At 48.8% G+C, this 24180-nt stretch overlaps 1 protein-coding gene across 1 annotated transcript in view; it reads left to right on the top strand.

The window, feature by feature from the left end:
- LOC128891548 (uncharacterized) overlaps positions 1–24180 on the top strand; it is a 113240-nt gene that overhangs the window by 40313 nt on the left and 48747 nt on the right. The window contains 37 exon segments of the mRNA XM_054151111.1: positions 37–238; positions 319–494; positions 717–985; positions 1243–1645; positions 1722–1964; positions 2284–2421; positions 3548–4333; positions 5383–7677; positions 8492–8635; positions 8712–8786; positions 9202–9384; positions 9662–9982; positions 10049–10429; positions 10601–10924; positions 11007–11312; positions 11490–11801; positions 11880–12194; positions 12321–12629; positions 12887–13219; positions 13392–14360; positions 14516–14848; positions 14954–15259; positions 15339–15668; positions 15809–16117; positions 16193–16507; positions 16630–16950; positions 17192–17821; positions 17904–18221; positions 18310–18621; positions 18914–19219; positions 19356–19673; positions 20775–21098; positions 21459–21770; positions 22163–22501; positions 22854–23156; positions 23355–23660; positions 23741–24055. Coding sequence (XP_054007086.1) covers positions 37–238; positions 319–494; positions 717–985; positions 1243–1645; positions 1722–1964; positions 2284–2421; positions 3548–4333; positions 5383–7677; positions 8492–8635; positions 8712–8786; positions 9202–9384; positions 9662–9982; positions 10049–10429; positions 10601–10924; positions 11007–11312; positions 11490–11801; positions 11880–12194; positions 12321–12629; positions 12887–13219; positions 13392–14360; positions 14516–14848; positions 14954–15259; positions 15339–15668; positions 15809–16117; positions 16193–16507; positions 16630–16950; positions 17192–17821; positions 17904–18221; positions 18310–18621; positions 18914–19219; positions 19356–19673; positions 20775–21098; positions 21459–21770; positions 22163–22501; positions 22854–23156; positions 23355–23660; positions 23741–24055 — 14181 coding nt within the window.

Genomic DNA, 24180 nt, shown 5'->3' with positions numbered 1-24180 from the left:
AGCATTTCAATCGCTGTCCCTTTCCTCGTATCGCAGATCCATGCTCGTTACCCGACGCCTGCGGAGCAAACGCGAGGTGCTCCGTCGTGAATCATCAGAAGTTATGCGCCTGTCCCGCGCCGCTAGCCGGAGACCCTCTAATTGGATGCAAACAGGCGTTCCTCCCCTGCACGACGGAACTGGACTGCCCAACTGGTCAAACTTGTTACGGGAGATCCTGTTACGCGGCGTGTAGGAGGTAAAACGAACGACGATTCGAGCGACGCGAGCTCTCGTCTTTTTTCCGAAGGAATTAACGACTATGTAAATTGTTAACAGCGACGCTAATTGCCTGAGCGACGAGCGGTGCGACGGTGGTATTTGCAAAGCGATATGCAACAGCGACGATCATTGCTCGGCGAATCAGATATGCCTGAACAGGCTGTGCGACATTGGCTGTCGCAGCGACAACACGTGCCCTAACGACGAATCCTGCTTGAACAATAAATGCAGAAGTAAGTAGATTAGTCGACCGGTCCAGGTCCAACGAACCTCGCCTAACGACGTCCTTTGACACTTGCTACAATTTACTTTTTGTACAATTGGAAACTATTAGGTTGTCCGAAAAGTTTCTTTCGCGACGTGACACCTGATCTTCAGAATTAATTTATTCAACTTCTTCATGAAAATCCCTGTGACACGGCGATCAATGTGTTAATGGATGTTCGTTATCTCAGATCCTTGCGAAGGCGGCAAGGCTTGCGGGGAATGCGCTGGTTGTCGCGTGGTGAACCACGTCGCGCAATGCAGTTGCCCAGCTAATTACTATGGCAACGCGTTGATCACCTGCGTCAAGTCTATGATACCTTGCGACGGGTCCTGCGAGTGCGACGAGATCGGCTTCTGCACGAAGAGCTGCTACAATCAGGACCAGTGTTCCTGCGGAGAAGTCTGTCACGGTGGGAAATGTCGCGTCAAGTGCGACATCAACAATACCTGTCCAAAGGTATCGGTCACAGTTTCAAGGAGCGACTTCGTGTCATTGTTTCGTAATTTTTGTACTACTGAGTGATACAAACCTAAATACCGAGAAAAGTACATTCTATTTATGAGCAAGACTTTTGCAATATTTTATATCACCGTGGATTTCATATTCAATCGAAGCAGACAATACAAGTGCAAACACGAGTTTACTCGTGACCGGTCAACAATGCGTTAAGATGAGTTTCTATAGTACCTTGAACGTTTACTCTACGATTTCAGGGCTACGTTTGTGACGGAGGACTTTGCTTGATCGGTTGCCGCACTCATTCCGACTGTCCATCATCTTTATCTTGCATAAGCAACCAGTGCGAGGATCCATGCTCCGCGAATGGCTCTCCCTGCGGGATCAACGCTCTCTGTCGCGTATCGAACCACCGCGCGGTGTGCCTCTGCCCAGAGGGCTTCCAAGGCGAACCGAGTCAAGAGTGCTACCAACTTGAGTGCCATCGAGACGACGACTGCGAGGCGAACAAGCGTTGCAGCGAGGACGGAGTTTGCACGAATCCTTGCCTGCAACACGGTGTCTGCGGCTTCAACGCCCAGTGCAGAGTGGTGAACAGAAAGGCCCAATGCTCCTGCCCACCTGGACACTATGGCAATCCTAAGATCAACTGCAAGAAAGGTACTGGAGACTCTTTCTCGAAATAAAAGCAATTTACACTTTATTTCTACAGAAAGTCTCGTATTCGATACTTCAGGAGGAGATCAGTGCCTGAGAAGACCTTGCGGCGTGAACGCCAAGTGCAGGGAGACCCTGAACGGATTCGAGTGCACGTGCGATCCCGGATGCAACGGAGACCCGCATCAGGCTTGCATATGCGACGGTGGTGAGCTCTGCAAGGACACTCATTGCGGACTGAACGCTGCCTGCCGTATATACAACAATCAGCCACAGTGTTACTGTCCGCCGAACTTCCCGTTCGGCGATCCAATGCTTGGTTGTAAGTAACATTTATTTTGAATAGAAACCTTCAAGGGATCATACATTTTTACAAGTTTTACGCTCCCGTAAGTTTATCCTGTGTAAAAGTTAACTTTATCCTGATAAAGTTTGCCTGGACTTACGGTGTTCCCTCGGAAGAGACATCCGAGTGCAAAGGGTTAACACGTGGCAATGTTCGTAATAGTAAAGTAAAAAAGTAGAAGTTGGTAGCAAAATAAAGTTTAAGTCTAGATGTCGAACGACTCGAAGACTCTACTAGGTTCGACGTCCTAGGTTTGACGAAACGTTTCTGACGCGTGGCCAATTTCTGACCGCAGGTAGCGTGGACAGGAGTCTAGGCGACTGTCGTACGAACGGTTGCGGGAAGGGCGCCGAATGCATAAGGGATGGCACGATATTCGTCTGTCGGTGTCCACCCGGTACCAGCGGTTCGCCGGATATCGCGTGTACCACAGGTAAGAGACGGCCTACTAACCGTTTAACCGGGCGGATCGATTAATTCCATGTACAGCATTTGTGACTAGCGAGCAATACTGACGAACAGAGGAACATGGTCCGTAGAATAACCATGTATCGTCTAAGTAGGACTTGAAGTAATACATAGATGTATTAATCCAGTGAATCGTTAACAATCGAGAGACAGATGTGATTGGACCATATATCGGATTCTATACATATATATATATATACACATACGACACTGGATCTACCGACAATGGTCTACGTACACCTGTACATATCTACATAGTTAGGCATACTGTACATAATGTGAACAAACGAAGAAACACGTTTTCACACATGTCTCACACGTAACTATTCATATGTAGAATGTTTATTTCAGTATCCAATCTGTCTTGAAGAAACCAATAGAAAAATCGAGAAAAATGAATGCTAGAAATAAAAAAAAAAAAAAAAAAAAAAAAAGAAAAGATAATAATGATAAGAGAGAGACGTGTAATAATAGACGGCATTCGATTGCAACGAAAAGGTACACATTTACAGTGAACACACTGATATGATCCGTTCTTTTATACCTAGGACTAATGATACAGATTGGGAACTGCGAAAGGGACATTCTCATATACCCATGCTTGTTATTTTGCTGGATTTATTCACTGTTACATCGTATTTTTTTCCCTCTTATTTTCTTGAGATCTGTGGGGGCTTGTGTTGTAAATATCGCTGCTTGCCAATTATACATATATCATATATATATATGTACACACGTATGTATATATATATTTTCTCTCTGGACGAGAGGATCGTGTCTCGTGTTTGATCGAAAAATAGTGTAAAGATTCGTTCTCTATTATTTACTTCTTCACAGAGCTACCCTACTATTTCCGTTTTACAATTACAAAAAGCATGTGGTTTAATGTTATTTGTGAGAAAGTTTCTTTTCACAGTTCTTATAAATGCTTTTTTCTTTTTTTTTCCTGTCCCACCACCACCACCACCACCACCACCACCACCCACCATCGATCCACCAACTGTACACCACGACACCACGACTCTGAACAAACAAAAAAAAAAATAAATTATATATATACATATATATCGCGTACCTCGGGGTGAGAATAGAGCGCGAATGCACCAGTGACCTAGAGTGCCCCAATGAAAAAGCCTGCATAAACCTGCAATGCGTGGACCCGTGCGGTCTGCGCGGCGCCTGTGGGATCAACGCTCTCTGTCGTGTGGTTCTCCACAAGCCGCGGTGCTCTTGTCCGCAGTGCTATATCGGTATGCCCCGCACGGCCTGTCATTCAGATCCCAAATGCGACACGCTCAATCCCAGACCTCCACCGAGCATCGGTTGCTCATCCGACTACGACTGCCCGGAGAGTCTTGCCTGTCACTCGCGTACCGGCGAGTGCCGTGACCCGTGCTTGAGCTCGCGGTACGCCTGCGAGGTGAACAAACGATGCCAGGTGAGGAATCACAGGCCCACGTGCGTGTGCAAATACGGTTTCGTGGTGAACGAGATCGGAGAACTGACATGCGCCCCCGACACGTTGACGTGCACGAGGGACTTCGACTGTCCGTCGAACGCCGCCTGCGTGAACGGGAAATGCCAGAATCCGTGTAACGTCCGTAAGAAAAAGCCGTGCCCGGCCGATAAAACCTGCGACGTCCTGGACCACCGTCCCGTCTGCATATGCACACAAAACTGCAATCCCTCCCTCTCCATTTGCCTGCGAGACAGTGGCTGCTCTCCAGACTTGGCGTGCCGCAACTATCGCTGCGTGGACCCATGCAGAAACTCCACCTGTCCGGCTGATGCCCCCTGTTACGTGGAGGAGCACAAGCCTATCTGCAAGTTCTGTCCCCCCGGCTTTGTGCCAGATACTAAATACGGATGCATGGAAGGTAAACACCATTTCTCACCAAACCTATCTCGCTATCTTTTTTTTTTCTTTCTCTTTCTCTCTCTCTCACTCTCTGTTACTTAGCTGTCTTTCACTCTTAATCTGATTTAGCCGCCACCGATGTTACCGTTGTTATCTCTCCTACGGATCTAACTAGGATTCTTTACGCGTGCTCTACGCCTCACACCGGACAATACCGATTGCTACTCTTTTCAGGTTTCCCACCATTCAGACAGTGGATACCTTCGTCCTTTGTTGGACTGTAGAGAACGTTTTTGTGACACGGTTCGACGCGTTCGCTGCTAACTGTGCGCGGCAGTCGACGTGTTCGGGGGAACATCACCTGTACGGTGAAAATTTAACATCGAATGAAATTAGACATTAATCAAATTAATGTTCCCTTCTTCGAAGGTGGTGTTCCCTCTTGACGCTTTTGAGCATGGCGTTGACGCTCTATCCACGCGTTGAAATCACTCGAGTTGCGCGCGCATCTTCACCGCGCGTTGAAGTCACTCGTTTGGTCGGATGAAAATGGTTACTTGCTTTTGTTTCTTATTTATAACAAGCAAATATTTTTTTAGAATGTATTTTATTTTTTTTTTTTTTTTAGAATACCAACGCTCCATGCTCACAGCATTAACGCGCGAAATAATGAACTATTGGCTGCGATTGTTTGCGTTTCACTGCGTGTTCCGTTGTCTGAATGAGAGAACGTTTCAGGTTCCAAAGTCACAGATACAACTCTTCACCTCCGATACCTATACTCTCCCTCTCTACTCTGCCGACGTCCTCACTATTCAAGGATTATTTTCTCCGTTACATCTGTCTCTGTAAAGATCTAATTAATGATACTTTCGAACGATAGCTTACCTGTTATTACGCGAGCATGCTGACTGATATCTTAATTCCGTAGATTGTTAGTGGAGTAAAACAGTGTGATGGCGTAGCGTAGTCTAATTACATGATGAATGCTTGAAACGTTTCAGACTCTTTACTTATGTCTTTCGATCTTCGTACGATCACTGTGTTTATATTGTATTGTATCCGCAGCAGTTCACCACTACACGACCGACTATCTATGCGAGTCCGACGGCGACTGCAACGACACAGAAGCCTGTGTCGAAGGTTCCTGCGTTGATCCTTGCGTCAACCAGTGTCAGTCGGCAGTTCGGTGTCGGGTTAAAGCACACAGGCCAGTTTGCGTTTGCGACGATCGCGACGATCGTTGCGTAGACACAGTCACTAACCCAGAGTACTCTACAGTTGACATTCAGACAGCCACACTTCCGACGAGTACGCAATCGAGTACTCTGTCGTACACATCTTCTACTATCGAGGAGGGAACTTGGAGTGATTTCGTTACCCAAACCTCGGAAACTCCTGTTGTCGAAGAAACAACCCTTACGTCCGTGGAAAGCACATCAACCTTAGCAACCACAGCTGTCACCGAATCTTCTGAAAGTAGTACTGTCGAGCTAGACATTACAACACTTGGTGATAGATCCTCCAGTACGATTTCTTTCGAGGTATCTACCGTTAAGGATATTCCAGCTGAAAGCACGGGTGCTGTTTCGACAGTTGGAGGTCTTGAATTTACCACTTCTGAGTTGTTTGAAACAACTACCACTCCTTATGTTGTCACTACGCAACATGTTACCGATTCGACGATATATGAATCTAGTAGCACCATCCAAATTCCTGTAACAAACAAATCGGAAAATGTTGAAATAGTCACCCCAATTACGCGTGCGACTTCCACAAATAAAGAAGGTGTTGTTATAGTAACACCTGTGTCGACAGGCGATTATAGTACGGAAATACCAACGGTGCTTACAGAATCTCCAGACACGACTAGTAGAAATCTTTCTACTGAAAGTTCTGTACTCGAAGAAAGTTCTACTATGGCGCAGGTTACAATGGATAGTTTGAATACGTTGACGTCCGAGAGAGTTGAAGTAGTCACCGTGACTGCACAGTATCCCTTGAAACCAGAAACGACTGTAGAATCAACCACTGAAACATCCACAACTAAACAATACACGTTAGAGCAGCCTTCGACAACTGAACGGTACTCTAGTAATCAATTTTCAACCATGGAACACCATAACACGGAACAATTTTCAACAACTGAACTATACTCCACTGAGCAGTCAGTATCGACTGAAGAACAGTATACATTAACGTCTATCACAACAGAACAACATACCGTTGAACAACAATCAACGACCGAACAGTACACCACTGGACAATCGTCGACAACCGAGCAATATTCCACTCACGAATCTCCAACAACGGAACAACATGCCACGGAACAATTTTCAACAACTGAAAAGCACTACACCACTGATCAACATTCAACGACTGAGCAATACATCACTGAACAACCTCCAACCTCAGAACAGTACTCCACTGAACAGTCAACAACTGAAGAACACTACACGGTACAGTCTCCAACAACAGAACAACCTTCAACAACTGCACAGCACTTCACGGAACAATTTTCAACAACTGAAAAATCCTACACCATTGAACAACATTCAACAACTCAGCAATATTTCACTGAACAACATTCAACAACTGAGCAATATTTCACTGAACAACCTTCAACCTCAGAACAGTACTCCACTGAACAGTCAACAACTGAAGAACACTACACGGTACAGTCTCCAACAACAGAACAACCTTCAACAACTGCACAGTACTTCACGGAACAATTTTCAACAACTGAAAAATCCTATACCATTGAACAACATTCAACAACTGAGCAATATTTCACTGAACAACCTCCAACCTCAGAACAGTACTCCACTGAACAGTCAACAACTGAAGAACACTACACGGTACAGTCTCCAACAACAGAACAACCTTCAACAACTGCACAGTACACCGCGAAGCAAACTTCAACAACTGAGCAATACTTTACAACAGTAACTCCAGTGACAGAACAGCATACCACGGAACGTTCTTCAACAACCGAACGATACACCACTGAACAACCTCTAACAACTGCACAAGATACCACTGTACACTCTCTAACACCTGAAGACTACATCACTGAACATTCTTCAACAACAGAACAATATACCACGACACAATCTTCAGCGACAGAACAATACACCACGGCGCAATCTTCAACAACAGAACAACACACTACGACGCAATTTTCAACAACTGTAACGTCTCCTCCCGACTTACAACCCACTTTCGAGACACCAACGAATACCACAATTGGTACAGAGAGCCCACCATGTTCAGATAAGTCTAAATGTGACGTAGGGAATCATCGGCCCGTGTGCTTGAACCTAACAGTCGACCAGAGTACACCTAATTGTAGCATACTCCCAGGTAAAGATCTCACTTGTCGGGAGTTTTGTAAATGTTCTCGTGTTTACCCAATGTGTTTCCACAAAAAGAAAAAAGATTTTTTCTCCAGTGTGACTTGATCGTATCCAGATGAAAATTGGAGGCAACCAATTCTGGAGAGTTGTTGCTCGATCGACAGACCGTTCTACCCATATGGTCGCGATCAGAATATCACTCCGTGTACGATACCGGGTGACCATCACACACGTGTAGAACATTCGACGTAGTACAGTGCACTGTTGCAACCCAGTGCAGACATGGACCTGCTGCATTAGCGCTCTTTGCATGCTGTACATTATTGTGCCTCTGCGCGATCTCCTCTCGCTTGTCTATATTTAACAATTAATTGTAATTTTTCTGTGACGTCCGCTCGAAAAGGAGATCCTCACGTTCCGCGATCTTAAATTATCCGTTTATTTATTTATCTATCAGAACGATCGATCTTCGCGCATCGAACTGGATGTTTCCTTTAAGAGCAGACAAACTAACGACTATTTCTGGGCTTTACACATGTAACACGAAAACCATTATATGTTATAGAAATTAGGGGATTGTGTATATCATTTTCTGTGTTAATTATAATATACTTTATCTTGTTTAAAGAGTTTTGTTTAGAGATATATATACATATACATATATATATATATATGTTAACATATACTCTTGTGATATTCGTTTAGAAAAATTATTAGATGAATCACAATTGGATAAATTACAGTGAAATATAATTAGATTTCTAGAATTACGAATCGAAGGATCACTACTTTGAGCTTCTAATATTTCATCGTTTCGTCAGATACCAAATGCACCACTCACGACGACTGTCTTTCCCAATTGGCCTGTATAAACCAGCAGTGCTTGAACCCGTGCACCATCGAGAATCCATGCGACTTCGTCGAAGTCTGCCACGTTCAGGATCACAGACCAGTTTGCGTGAAAGGTAGAATATCAATCACGACCAATATCACTGACGATCGATTCATAAAATTAACGAAACACTCTACAAATTTTCCCAGACGTATCCAACGACACTTGCCCCTACTGTCCAGCTGGAATGCAATGCGATTCAACGACGAACACATGCGTGAAAGGTTTGTACAAGATCGAGCACCACGATCTACCACGCGATCATCTGAATCTCTACCGTATCACGATCGATTCTATCTGTAAATATGTATCTAATGTACATATACAACGACGTGCAATTCTTGTTTTCAATTCGTCGCACCACGTTCGAAATTCTCTCGCGATTTTTTCTTCGATTTCCGTATTCCGACCTATGGCTGTCCATATTCGCCTTCGATTTCCAAATTCTCAAGTACGCGTTCGACCAACTATTCAATCGCGTCGTTTTACGAGCGTCGCGCACGGACACAGTGTTTCATACATGCTGATCTGCCCGAGAGGCGTCTACACACGCACGTCCACGCGACACGCGACTCTTTCTCATTTTTTATCGGTGCACACTGTCTATGGGCTACACGGGCTCTCTCCATCTTTCTCTAGCGGGTTGCACTAGCGACAAAGATTGTCCGCTGACCACTGCGTGCATCGCGGGAACATGCCAGGAACCGTGCCTGGTGCGGAATCCGTGCGTCAGGAACGCGGTCTGCATGAACACCAATCATCGAGCGGAGTGTAGCTGCGACGACGGCTACCACGGGAACGGCTTTCTCTACTGCGCTCTGGGTAATTATCCTCTCTCGCGATACCTAAACCCTTTCAGACCTGGGGATCTCCAAAATCGAGAACACAAAATTTAAAAAATACCGACATCACAGTTTAGTGATGTCGATGGTTCATCGTGAACGCTCTTATTTCTGCACGCGAAGAAAGACCAATTTTATTCGAAAACTACGCTATTAGCTCTAAAAATTGGATTCATTAGTACGAGAAAAAAGAACCCTTCAGGTCTGAAAGGGTTAATTTTTGATTTACTTGGACCATATCCAACGATTTTCTTCAGAGGACGAAGGCAAGAACATTTGCCACTACAACGAGGATTGTCCACCGAGCAAATACTGCGATCGTCTCAACAGACGATGCATCGACCCTTGTCTGGAGACCGACTGCGGCGACAACGCGAGCTGTCTGCCCGCGAACCACCAAGCCCAGTGCAAGTGTCTGCCAGGGTACGAAGGCAATCCTCTCATCGGATGTACCAAATTGTCCTCCGACCCTTGCGTTCCAAATCCCTGCGGCTTGGACGCAATGTGCGAGAACGACAATGGCAATCCGATCTGCTTCTGTCCCAAAGGTCTGACAGGGAACCCGTTCGAGCAGTGCAGTGAGTATCTGGAGTACAATTGAATCGTTCGCTGCACAAATCGATTAACTTCACGATTAACCTCAGTTCCAGACGGCGACATGTGCCAAGGCAACCCCTGCGGAGCCAACTCTGGTTGCCGCGTGGTATCAGGGAACGTGAGATGTTTCTGTCTGCCAGGATACGAGGGAAGCCCTCCTCAAACTCCGTGCACGCTTCCAAACAACCCTTGCGAGCCGTCTCCCTGCGGACCCAACACCCAATGCACGGTCTTGGCCAATGGCCTGTCGAAATGTACTTGCTTGCCTGGATACATCGAGACACCCAACACGATCAGAGGATGCGCGCCCAAGACGGACCAATGCGATCCCAACCCTTGCGGACTCGGTGCTAAATGTGACGCGAACAGAGTGCCAGCTTGCTACTGTCCTGAGCAGACGCTTGGAAATCCTTATCAGAGCTGTGCAGGTATGTGTTTAACCGATACCAAAATATGGTGTATACATTTAAATTTGGAGAAAAATATATAAGCTGGCGTACGTGGAAAGAGTAGAAATGGCTCAGAGTGCAAAGGATTCGAGACGATAAGATTATAATTTAGATCGTCATAAAAGTTGATTCCTGGCTGTTCGGTTCCAGCACCACCAACCAACGTGCACGATCCTTGCTTACTGATCCCCTGCGGAAAGAACGCCATCTGCATCGTCGAAAACGGGGTTGCAAAGTGCAAGTGCGTTCCACCGTACATTGGCAATCCGTACATAGACGGCTGCGAAGCTGAGTGCTTCGTGAATCAGGACTGCGACAGTCGACTGGCGTGCTTCAATCAGCACTGCAGGGACCCTTGCCCTGGCGTTTGCGGTACCAATGCAAAATGCGAGGTGGACGATCACGTTCCCGTCTGTTCTTGTTTGACTGGATACACCGGGGATCCATTCATCTCCTGTAAAGTTGAAAAGTCTCGTAAGTCTTCTCGATAATCTATCAGTTCACGCTTTGGGTACACGTGAACATTGTTGCGTGACATTGGAATTGGTTCTTCTAGCTCTTCCTGGACAGAATCCTTGCATGCCATCGCCATGCGGACCTCACAGCATCTGCCGCGTGATGAACGACCGTGCAGTCTGTTCGTGTAGTCCCGGGTACCACGGTACACCACCTTCCTGTCGTCCAGAGTGTCTGGTCAGCTCGGAGTGCCCTGTCCATCTGGCCTGCATCGGCCAAAAGTGCGGCGATCCTTGTTCCGGCGTGTGCGGTCAGAACGCTCTGTGTCAGGTGATCAGTCACAACCCCGTGTGCAGTTGTCCTCCCGAGTACACAGGCGATCCACTCACGCACTGCTTCAAGGAAGGTAGATATCAATTTTTCTTGCTTGTTTTTTTTTTATGCACGTAACTGTCACTTCAGTTATCGCACTGAATCCATACGTCACATATTTTTTAACTAAATTTAAAATAAAACACTTAATTCGGAGTGCAAACGAGTAAATTTATCGAGGAAGATTCGTTAAATCGATTTCTTCTGTTAGTCCTACCGCCGCCAGGACCCAAGAATCCTTGCGTGCCCGCGCCCTGTGGACCGAACGCTGATTGTCGCGTGCAGGAGGATCACCCTGTTTGCACGTGCATCAGTGGAATGTTCGGTGCGCCACCGAATTGCAGACCGGAGTGCTTGATTCACCAAGATTGCCCCAACTATCTCGCTTGCGTCCAGAAGAAGTGCGTGGATCCTTGCGCCGGGTCCTGTGGATTCAACACCAACTGTACCGTACAGAACCATCGGCCCATGTGCCAATGTTACCAGGACTACGAAGGGGATCCTTTCTCTGGATGTAACAAAGGTAGAATCGTTAGTCCGAGTATAACATTCATTCCCCCGTCCCGAAATCCGAGTATAACATTCACTCTTCGCTCGATAGTTACCTTCCCAGTGCCATTGCCTTGCGATCCATCCCCATGCGGTGCGAACGCGGTCTGCAAGGAACGCAACGGAGCTGGCTCCTGCAGCTGTTTACCCGATTATACCGGGGATCCTTACGCGGGATGCAGACCTGAATGCGTTCAGAACTCGGACTGTGTTCACACGAAGGCTTGCATAAACAACAAGTGCAAAGACCCGTGCGTGGGCGCGTGCGGCATAAACGCTCAGTGCCAAGTGATCAACCATCAACCTTCGTGCAGTTGTCTGTCTGGTTACACCGGGGATCCCCTACAGTCCTGTCACGTGCCACCTGGTAGGTCTTCGCAGTTAAAAATTTATTCGGAAACATCGAACCTGTCGTTTCATTTAGACAAACTACTTTGGTAAACGCATAGGGTACGAATATTTCTAGGACTGACTGTAAGCCTCTTTCTTTCAGTCACACCGGTACCAGGCGACCCATGTCAACCTTCTCCCTGCGGTCCGTACAGCAACTGTCGCGTGATCGACAACCATGCAGTCTGCTCCTGTCAGCCAGACTACGTTGGCAGTCCACCACAGTGTCGTCCAGAATGCGTGGTCAGCACTGACTGCGCCCAGAACACGGCTTGCATCACTCAGAAGTGTAGAGATCCGTGCGTGGGCACTTGCGGCCAGAACGCCGACTGCCAGGTCATCAACCACAATCCAGTCTGCAGTTGCAAGTCTGGATACACCGGTGATCCCTTCTTCGGATGCGTAAAAGAACGTAAGAGTCAAATTTGAACCGTAATAGTGTAACGCATTGTGTTGACACCTCCTGTCCTCGCAACTAGAGAGATTCTGGCCCACCCCGTATAAACCATTCTCGAATTCCTCGACCGACCTCCAAATATCTCGGCGTCTGAGACATGGGATCGTACTCAGGACGAAACGCTCCCTTCCTTTTCTCCTCTCTCGCTCTCCCTTCACAGAACCGCCACCACAGGATACATCGTAACCGAAATCTCGAAATATTTCTCAAAGCGGAAAGTAAACAGCCTGGAGGCGACTCGAGTGGCAACCCGTGCATCCCATCGCCGTGCGGACCAAACTCCCAGTGTCGCGTGATAGACGGCTTCCCTGCATGTTCCTGTCTACCCAATTACGTGGGCAGGGCACCGAATTGTCGTCCAGAGTGCGTCATCAACGAGGGTTGCCCTGGCAATCTCGCCTGTCAGAACGAACAGTGCGTGGATCCTTGTCCAGGTTCCTGTGGCGTCAACACCTTCTGCAACGTTGTCAAGCACAATCCCGTTTGCATATGCAACCCTGGCTACACCGGCGATCCATTCACCGAGTGCTCGCCTATAATGGAAGGTACGTCCACGCCATTCTTTACCAGACTTACAGTATCTCTCCCATTTTACCCTTCGATCTACCGTGTAAATATTTCTTTGCTTAAAATTGTCTGGCATTTCACGGATATGCATGAAAATTGTCTCTGGCACTCAAACGGTTAATACGCTTCTCACGCGTCCCTCTTCTTCAGAACCAACCACAACGGAACAACCTCGGACACCGTGCAACCCATCACCCTGCGGTGCGAACGCGATCTGCAACGAACGAAACGGCGCTGGATCTTGCACGTGCTTGCCGGAATACATCGGTGACCCGTACACAGGTTGCAGGCCCGAATGCGTCACGAACGCTGACTGCGAACGCGACAGAGCCTGCCTGAACAACAAATGCGTGAATCCTTGTCCTGGTACCTGCGGTCAGGGAGCCACCTGTCGAGTTGTCAATCACACTCCATCCTGCTCGTGCCTGCCTGGTTACACGGGAGATCCGTTCAACGTTTGCACAGGAAGAGAAGCAGGACCCGAACCCTTACCTGAGAATCCTTGCGAGCCCTCGCCGTGCGGACCCAACAGCAACTGTCGTGTCCACAACGAGCACGCGGTGTGCTTGTGTCAACCAGGATTCGTTGGAATACCACCCACTTGTCGTCCAGAATGTATCGTCAGCTCGGAGTGTCCTCAGAACAAAGCTTGCATCGAGAACAAGTGCGCGGATCCTTGTCCGGGCTCCTGCGGCGTGAACACCAAGTGTCTGACCGTGAACCATAATCCCATTTGCACATGTGCCGCGGGTTACACGGGCAATCCACTCGTTCACTGTACGAGGTTCAACGTCACCCAACCACCATCGGGCACCGATAATCCTTGCTCTCCCAACCCTTGCGGACCGAATTCTCAGTGCAGGGTGATCGGTTCTCAGCCTGCCTGCTCCTGTCTGTTGAACTTTATCGGACGTCCTCCAAACTGCAGGCCTGAATGCACCGATGATTCCGACTGCTTCCACTCGGCGGCATGCGTGGAACAGAGGTGCAAGAATCCTTGTCCAGGTGCTTGCGGCGAGTTGGCGAGGTGCACCGTTCAAAATCACGTACCGATTTGCACTTGTCCCGAGGGCTACGAAGGAGATGCTTCCGTGCGCTGCGTATTGGCGCCTCCTCCGAGTAAGTCTTCGTTTCAGCCGTTCGTTGCACAAATTGAGCTCCGCGGAAAACAAAAAGTTAAATTTAAGATTTTTCAAAACGTGCGGTTAATTGATCTTGTGCAACGTAAATTTGAATTTTTTCGAGGCTAATCCGTTAAATTCTCGATCGTTCAGCGACCGACCAAAGCGTGGCTAACCCATGTTCACCGAATCCTTGCGGACCAAACGCGCAGTGCCGCGAGAGGAACGGTGCTGGAGCGTGTGCCTGTCCACCAGACCTCATCGGAGACCCGTACGATAACGAGAGAGGATGTCACAGAGAATGCGAGTCGATCAACGACTGTGCTCCACAACTGGCTTGCGTTGGGTTCAAGTGTTCCGATCCTTGCCCGAGCACCTGCGGTGTGCTGTCCGTTTGCAATGTCCAGCAACACGTCCCAGTGTGTGTCTGTCCTCCCGGATATACCGGTGACCCGTACTTTGCTTGCGAGATTCAAGAAATGACCAGTAAGTTTCGCTCTGAATTCTTTTTATCCGTTTCAGACCTGACGTCCACAGTTGAGAACTGTATGTTTACTGACTGTATGTTTAATTTTATAAATGTATCTTCAGGTGTGTCCCCGTTGGACCCGTGTTCGCCATCGCCTTGCGGCCCCAACAGCAAGTGTCGCGAAGTGAATGGCCAGGCAGTGTGCACGTGTCTCCCAGAGTACAGAGGAATCTCGCCAAACTGCAGACCAGAATGCGTGGTAAACGCAGAGTGTCCTGCTCACCTCACCTGCCTGAACAAGAAGTGCGTGGATCCATGCCCGAACACCTGCGGATTGAGAGCGCAGTGCACCACCAAAAACCACAATCCAATTTGCACGTGCTCTGTAGGCTTCACCGGTGATCCTTTCACTCTGTGTTCACCCATTTGTAGGTTTACTCCTCTAATCGTCTCACGCTGATCTACGCTGGTTACGCGCGAGTAGTTGACCTCACTTTTCGATTGCAGCTTACAATGACACCTTCGCCACGGAACGGCCACCATCTTGTACTCCGTCGCCTTGCGGTCCAAACTCTCTCTGCCAGATCATATCGGGAAACCCAGCGTGTTCTTGTCTACCAACTTACATTGGCGTTCCTCCGGAGTGCAGGCCAGAGTGCATCTTGAGCTCCGAGTGCAAGAGTCATCTAGGGTGCGTGAATCAGAGATGTCAGGATCCCTGTCCAGGCTCGTGCGGCGTCAACGCTCAGTGCCATGTCCTGAATCACATACCGGTTTGCACGTGCATGGAGGGCTTCACTGGAGATCCTTTCACGCAGTGTATACTAGTTCCTCCGAGTAAGAAATTAAGTCTGAATAGGATTTCGTGAATTTGCCAGGTTTAAGAAATTAGATGCTACGACAAATGTTAAATTACCTAATCTTCGTTGATCCACGATTCTCGATTTATTTTCACACGCCTCTACATTCATTTCCAGCCACGTTGCCACCAGTAAGCGACCCGTGCAGCCCATCACCATGCGGACCAAACGCTTTATGCAATAACGGCGAATGCGAGTGTCTCCCGGAATACATTGGCAATCCGTACGAAGCCTGTCGTCCAGAATGCGTTGTGAACCTGGAGTGTCCCCGCGACAAGACCTGTCTCAGAAACAAATGCAAGGATCCTTGTCCTGGGACGTGTGGTCAAAACGCAGTCTGCGACGTCGTGAATCACATACCCAGCTGTTCCTGTCCACCTGGATACGTTGGGGATCCGTTCGTTAGCTGTCGCACTCAGCCTCTAAGTAAGGATCACTACCATGGAACAGTAGAACGTTTCTACTACTACGTTCTGATCTCCTGCACGAATTATGTTGCAGTTCCACATCCATCTAAAGATCCGTGCTCGCCTGTGTCACCCTGCGGACCGAACAGCCAGTGTCGCAACATAGAAGACCACGCCGTGTGCTCTTGTCTTCAAGGATACCTCGGTTCTCCACCGTCGTGTAGACCAGAGTGCGTCGTGAGCTCGGAGTGTCCACCAACGCGCGCCTGCGTGAACAAGAAGTGTACAGATCCTTGCCTCGGCTCCTGCGGCTTGAACGCGAGGTGCGAAGTGATCAATCATTCGCCGATCTGTAGCTGTCTACCTGGCCAGACCGGGGATCCGTTCAAGAGCTGCTACGACTTTCCAGGTAGGAACGCTTCCTTCGTTAACCCTTTCAGACCTGACGTCCACAATCGAGGACGCAACATTTTAATATTGAGTATCTTAGCTACATAATTCAACAGGATGCGTAACGATTATTTTTTATAGATGTGCCGGACGGCAAGGACTCGGGAGATCCTTGCAAACCGTCAACCTGCGGACCAAACGCCCAGTGCCAGAACGCAAACGGTTATCCATCCTGTTCTTGCCTACCTGGATACATAGGCGTTCCGCCGTCCTGTCGCCCAGAGTGCCTGATCAATCCTGACTGCCCATCCGACAAAGCCTGCATCAACTCGAAGTGCACGGATCCATGTCCGGGATCCTGCGCGGAGAACGGCAATTGCATGGTCGTTAATCACGCTGTCGTGTGCTCCTGCACGCCTGGTTACACTGGAAATCCGTTCGTTCAGTGCATCGAACTAGAAGGTATGTTCGTTTACAGTCAGTCTCATAAGTATTCGTATCTTCTATATGTATCGAAGAAATTTGTCCAAATCAAATTATAGGTTCGATGTTTCCAAACAAATTTCTCACTACAAACATATACAAGTGTAAAGTTTATGTATGAACATATTTCTAACGAAACATAATTTGGATAAATTTGTTCGATGCTCTTTTTCTGCGCTAAAGCTTCGGAATCTCTAACTCTTCGTGCTTTACGTTACAGAGGAATCCATAAATCCGTGCGAGCCCTCGCCTTGCGGGCCAAACGCCGTCTGCCAACAACGCGACAACGTGGGCGCGTGCATCTGCATCGACGACTACCACGGCAACCCTTACGAGGGATGCCAGCCAGAGTGCATCCTCAGCTCCGATTGTCCAACGAATAAGGCTTGCGTTCGCAACAAGTGCGAGGACCCCTGCCCTGGAATATGCGGCATTCAGGCTCAGTGCTCCGTCATCAATCACATTCCAACCTGCACCTGTCAACCTGGCTACGTGGGAGACCCCTTCACGATCTGCACGCAGCCTCTGATCACGTCCACGGAGACTACTAGAACGGACCCGTGCAGCCCATCGCCCTGCGGACCGAACAGTTTGTGCCGAGCCGTGAACGATCAGGCCGTCTGCACGTGCCAAGAGTCCTACATCGGTTCACCGCCAAACTGCAGGCCAGAGTGCGTGGTGAACTCCGAATGTCCTCAGAACAGAGCGTGTTACAAGTACAAGTGCTCCGATCCCTGCCCAGGAACGTGCGGAGTAGGGGCCAATTGTCGCGTGATCAACCACAATCCACTTTGCAGCTGCGCGCCAGGAACCACTGGAGATCCGTTCTCCAGATGTTATCCTCAAATGGGTGAGTAACTGGAGTACCTAGTAAAATGATTGACTTTAGAGAAAGTATCGGACCTAACGATCTTTCGTTTATTTTCTTTTAGTCACGCCATTGCCACCGATCGGCGATCCTTGCAGACCAAGTCCATGCGGTCTGTACGCAGAGTGCAGAGCGATTGGCGATCAAGCCGCTTGCTCCTGTTTGAAGAACTACATAGGTCTGCCACCCAACTGTCGACCCGAGTGCGTCGTCAATACCGACTGTCCATCGAACCAGGCGTGCATCTCTGAAAAATGTCGAGATCCTTGCATCGGATCGTGCGGTCAGAACGCTGATTGCCGTGTGCAGAACCATATTCCTGTTTGCCTCTGTCAAACAGGGTACACCGGTGATCCTTTCTCCCTGTGCACGGAGATACAAGGTACCTGTCTCGGTCTACCATCTATTCGAACTCTCTTCTTTATTTTTTCAAGCGCGATAGAATTCGTATTATACTCTTCATCTTACAGAACAACCCAAAGTACCCGAAGACCTGTGCAATCCGTCTCCATGCGGACCCAACGCGGAGTGCGACGAGGGCAACTGCAAGTGTCTTCCGAACTACTTCGGCGATCCTTTCTCGTACTGTCGTCCAGAGTGCACCATGAACTCGGACTGCTCTAGAGTGAAGACATGCGTGAATCATTACTGCATGGATCCGTGCGTTGGCACCTGCGGTACCAGCGCGCAGTGCGACGTGGTCAATCACATCCCGATGTGCAGCTGCCCTCCTGGCACCACGGGGGATCCGTTTGTTCTTTGTCGACCGCACGTTATCAATGGTAGGTTTGCTTCTGTGACAGTACCGTACGGTACTGTATGTAGACGGTACCGTATGGTACGGTTTATTGCACGAAAATATTGTAGGGTACGCTTACTCAACCCTTTCAGACCTGGCGTCCACAATTGAAGACAGAAAATTTAATAATTACCGGCGCTATAAGAAAGACTAGTTTTTCTTGAAAACTACGCTATTAGTCTTTTTTTTTTTAACTTAGTCCATACTAATTTTAGTCCAAGTAAACCCTAAAAATTAAATTGCATCTATATACGAGGAATGTTTAACTCTTCTAGAGCCCAGGCAACAACCATGCACACCATCTCCCTGCGGCGCGAACAGTGTCTGCAAAGTGGTGAACGATCACGCAGTCTGCTCGTGCCAACCTGGCCTGATAGGCAGTCCACCCGCCTGCAGGCCAGAGTGCGTGGTCACCGCCGATTGTCCTCTGACTCAAGCTTGTCTCGGAAACAAGTGTCAGGACCCGTGTCCAGGCACTTGCGGTCAGAACTCCAAGTGCCAAGTGGTCAACCACAACCCTATATGCATCTGTTACGAGGGACACACTGGCGATCCGTTCACCAGGTGTTACCCTAGGCCAAGTAAGTAATCCAAACGTGCACATAAGCACTGTATAAAAAGGTTGAAAACGGTCATTCGACGTGGTAGATTTAGTGTTTAACCATCATCCCAATTTTGTTGGTGGTTTTTAACGTTCATCTTAACTTTGTCGCACAGAAGAGCCACCGAGGCCAACGAACCCCTGCCAACCATCCCCCTGTGGACCAAACGCGGAGTGCCAAGTGAGAGGCGATAGTCCAGCTTGTTCGTGTGTGCAAAATTACATCGGTGTACCGCCTAACTGTAGACCCGAGTGCACGATAAATCCCGAGTGTCCGCCGCATTTAGCGTGCATGCAGCAAAAGTGTCGCGATCCGTGTGTCGGTTTGTGCGGTTCGAACGCTGAGTGTTCGGTAGTGAATCACCACGCGGTGTGCGCTTGCGCGGAAGGTTACACCGGAAATCCGTTCAGCGTATGCGAGCCGGTCGCCAAGGGTGAGTACACCTCAGAAAACATTGCTGTCGTATTACTCTTTTCTCGTTGCGATAATCGCCGTTTGCATGCAGGCGACGCAGGTAAGTGCTTGTACCTTTCGTAACGCGATCATCGAGCCCAACCCCGTAACCAAATCGCGTCGCATCCTCGTCGACGACGAGCAACGAGATAACATTGTACGAGGTCCGAACGAAAATTCGACGACGAAGCGTCGTCGTGGTGGCGGGGCCTCAGGAATTACAAACTGCACTCATGTACGAATGATAACCGACCATAACGTATCATACACCCAAACCCTCAACGATTAACGGGTTCATACAGAGGAGCACGCCTTCATTACCCCATGCGTACTACCCATATATCGTAACCATGAATGAAATAACCGTATTACGAAATGGTGGCGGGGCCTATGGAGTACATAGGCTCGTAATTGCACTCACCCCTTGACAGATATGCGATAACCAAGCCTATACGTATGTACACATCCTCGTAACGAGGAATATTGCACGCATTGATCACTCCCAACCAAGCATATCGCTTCGAGACACCCGTCACCGTGTAGAGAAGCACCCTAGATCTACGTCCTCACTGTGTTACCCCTGCGTCCCTGCGAACGAAACATAAAAAACCTAGACACGGAAGCATTAACCCCTGAAACATCAGTAAACATTAGAAATATGGTGTCAGCTTGTCGTATCCCCGATTTTTAGATTTAGACACGCTTACAAACGACCTGTCCCGACCCCGAAGCCACGCTTACGCATCGAAAGGTGCCCCTGCGACCATCCCCTAATAGAACTTGATCCCCTCTAACGAGACACAGACCCAAGTAACCCCAAGAAACACGCACCTCACGACCCGAAACACCCTAACCAACCGAACCCAAAGCGAGACCATGACCACACTCGATCGTATCGTCCCGCTGAAGGAACCCGAGTCGCCCAAGATCAGCTTCCGCTTAAATCATACGTCGCCGCATTCGCACGAAGCTGATTCCGTCGACACTCTATACGAGAATTCACAACGCTGCACGAGCTTTCGATTGACCATCCGCTTCATGATCGATTAAAATTAAGTGAAAGTGTTTCTCTTTCCATCAGATGTACCCCTAGACCTTAGGAAACCATGCGAGCCTTCCCCGTGCGGCGCCAATGCAATCTGTCGCGAAAACAACGGCGTCGGTTCCTGTTCCTGTCCTCCAGACTACATAGGCGACCCGTACCAAGGATGCCGACCCGAATGCACCCAAAATTCCGATTGCGCCAAGACGATGGCCTGCACGGGCCTCAAGTGCAGGGACCCGTGCCCAGGAACCTGCGGATTGCAAGCCCGATGCGAAACGATCAATCACGTTCCAGTTTGCACGTGTAACCGTGGCTACTCGGGCAACCCCTTTACCTATTGTTCCCCGATCGTGCTCGAGCGTAAGCCTCTATTTCGTATCAAGTACTGCCTGGCAGGATTAGGGAGGGGCACTCGAGGCTATCCGATAAACTCATCCCGAATGTGTTTGGCTTCGACCCTCGTGAGTGACCTCTGAATGACCTCAAAATCCACCAACCCTTTTTCGATCAGATAAATTACGTTTGCTTGTCTTTTGAAAGGATGAATTGACCTCGAATGCCATCCAATTTTTCACAACAAATATCCTTTAGGAGTTCGGATAGCCTAGCTCAAATGCCTCGACCATATTAAATCCACAGTACGAATAGCGAGCATCTACACGATCACCTAAAAAGGACTCGGAACAAAATCATTTATAATACGATATTCTCCCCATACAGCTACCCTATCAGAGTCAGACCCGTGTAGTCCCTCTCCTTGTGGACCCAACAGTAAGTGTCGAAACGTAAACGACCACGCAGTCTGCTCCTGTCTCGCAAATTTCGTCGGAACCCCACCGTACTGTCGACCCGAGTGCGTGATGAACAACGAGTGCCCGTTGGACCTCGCGTGCATCAATCAAAGATGCACGTCTCCCTGCACGAACTCCTGCGGTATCAACACGCAGTGTAGAGCGATCAACCACAGCCCAATTTGCACCTGCAACCTCGGATACACCGGGGACCCGTTTACGAAATGCTTCCCCGCACCACGTAAGAATACTTCTCTAGATTCGTTCATCCTGCATCCAATCGAGCCATGGTTTGTCGTTCTCGTAACAGTCCTGCGTTGGATCTCCTTTGTTCTGCCTTTATTGTCTTGTCGTGCTTTACTTGATTCTACTTTTCTTTTCTATGTTATTTTGATCCAACCAGACCATATATACTTTTAATGTTTTCAATGATCGTTCTCTTCTGCCATTTATTCTTCAACATCACTTAGCCGTAACCCTTCTGATCGAATCGGTAAACATTAGAAATACAACCCACTTTGAGCCCTAATAGATCGACTACTGGAAAAATATCCAATCTATATTTCTACTCATTTTATTACTTTCCACGTGGACTGTCACTGTTACAACTGACGTTGAAAACAAAAATTACAGAACCAACCCCGAACGACTGCTCCCTAGCCCCGATCGACCCCTGCGTACCGTCGCCCTGTGGCATGTACGCGGAGTGCCGGAATATCGGTGGCACGCCTTCGTGTTCCTGCTTGCCCGCGTACCTTGGATCCCCGCCGAATTGCCGACCAGAATGTCGCGTCAACTCCGACTGTCCCATGAGTCTCGCGTGCAGCAACGAGAAGTGCAGGGACCCTTGCTTGGGATCCTGCGGTGTCACGTCCTTGTGCTCCGTTTACAACCACGTTCCCGTGTGCACGTGCCCCGAGGGATACACGGGGGATCCCTTCGGCAACTGCTACCCAGCCCCGATGAAGCCAAGTAAGAATTAATCCTTTGCACTCGGGAGGTGACTCCCGGTCACCACTAGGTTCGACTCTGCGAATCAACCAGCAATAACGTTCGCTTAGGTTTAATCTCTTCGAAATGTCGAAGTGTCAATGAAATGATTGTCGTTGAGACAAAGGCGACTTGATTCTCAAATCTCAAATTAGAGATCTCATTATCGAATCTAAGCTCAGCATTCGTGGCGATAGAATGATAAGAAAGCATCCCGAGTTGCTGGTAGGTACCAGAAAGAAGTGCCTCGAGTGCAAAGGGTTGACCTTGAAGAGGATTCGATCGATGGTGATCGAACGAGCAGGAAACTAGAGATCGTTCGTTTGTTTCGCAGCCGAACCAGCTGTCGTTGATCCTTGCGCGTCATCGCCGTGTGGCTCGAACGCCCGCTGCGATAACGGTTTGTGCACGTGCCTGCCGGAGTATCAGGGCGATCCTTACGTGGGCTGTCGTCCCGAGTGCGTGTTGAACACCGATTGTCCGCTGAATCGTGCCTGCGTCAGGAACAAGTGCGTGGATCCTTGTCCAGGCACGTGCGGCCAGAACGCGTTGTGTTCGGTGTACAACCACGTGCCTATGTGCAGCTGCCCTAACGGAATGGAGGGGAACGCTTTCGTTCTGTGCTCCGTTCTTCGAGGTACCTTTTCTCTTCGTTTTCACCCCTTTTCACCCCTTTCACCCCTTATCGCGTCGATCTTAGATTTATTTTTCGAGAAGCAAGGATTCTTTTTCCTGAATCCCTCTACTTCTCGCATCGTGCGATAGGGGGTTATTTTTGCCATCTTGTCCAATTATTATACTATGCAACAATCCATTCACCCTCCAACTATCTCAGATCCTGTGTCGAGGAATCCTTGCTCGCCCTCGCCCTGCGGACCGAACAGCGTGTGTCGAGAGGTCAACGAGCAGCCCGTCTGCTCCTGCGTGGCAGGATTCCTAGGTGTACCACCTGCCTGCAGACCGGAGTGCACGGTCAGTTCCGACTGTCCCCTAACGGAAGCCTGTAGCAATCAGAAGTGCATAAACCCCTGTCCTGGAACCTGTGGCTTCAGAGCTGTCTGCAACGTCGTAAATCACAATCCAGTGTGCAGCTGCTCGCCAGGACACATCGGCGATCCTTTCGTTCAATGCGTGCCTGAACGTAAGACCCGTTGCTCGGAGATTTCACTCCGCGATCGGAGTTAATATGGATCCCATTGATAACGTATCCTGTTCTTTTAGCGATTGGCCGGCCTGTAGGGAACCCATGCGAACCTTCCCCATGCGGACCCAATGCTCAGTGTAGAGTTTCCAACGACGCACCCTCGTGCTCGTGTTTGCCGGAATTTCTAGGCGCCCCTCCAAATTGCAAGCCGGAATGTATCAGCAACAGCGAGTGTCCAGGTCACTTGGCCTGCCTGAACCAGAAATGCGGAGATCCTTGTCCGGGCTCCTGTGGAGCCAACTCTGACTGTCGCGTTGTTAGCCACACACCCATGTGCGTCTGTCCTGGGGACTTCACTGGCGATCCTTTCACTCAGTGTGTCCCTAAACCACGTAAGAATCAAACAGGGCTGGACTCTCCAGACAAAGCAATAATAATAAAAAAGAATGAAATATTTTCAATATCAATTCTTCGTTTGTAATGTCGCTTCCTCCATCTTCCATTTCGTTTCAACGAT

This window comes from Hylaeus anthracinus, unplaced genomic scaffold, assembly GCF_026225885.1.
Source record: "Hylaeus anthracinus isolate JK02 unplaced genomic scaffold, UHH_iyHylAnth1.0_haploid 12002, whole genome shotgun sequence".
NCBI classification, from domain to species: Eukaryota; Metazoa; Arthropoda; class Insecta; order Hymenoptera; family Colletidae; genus Hylaeus; species Hylaeus anthracinus.
The sequence above is the reverse complement of the archived record's forward strand: the minus strand, read 5'-3'. Positions and strand labels throughout refer to the sequence as shown.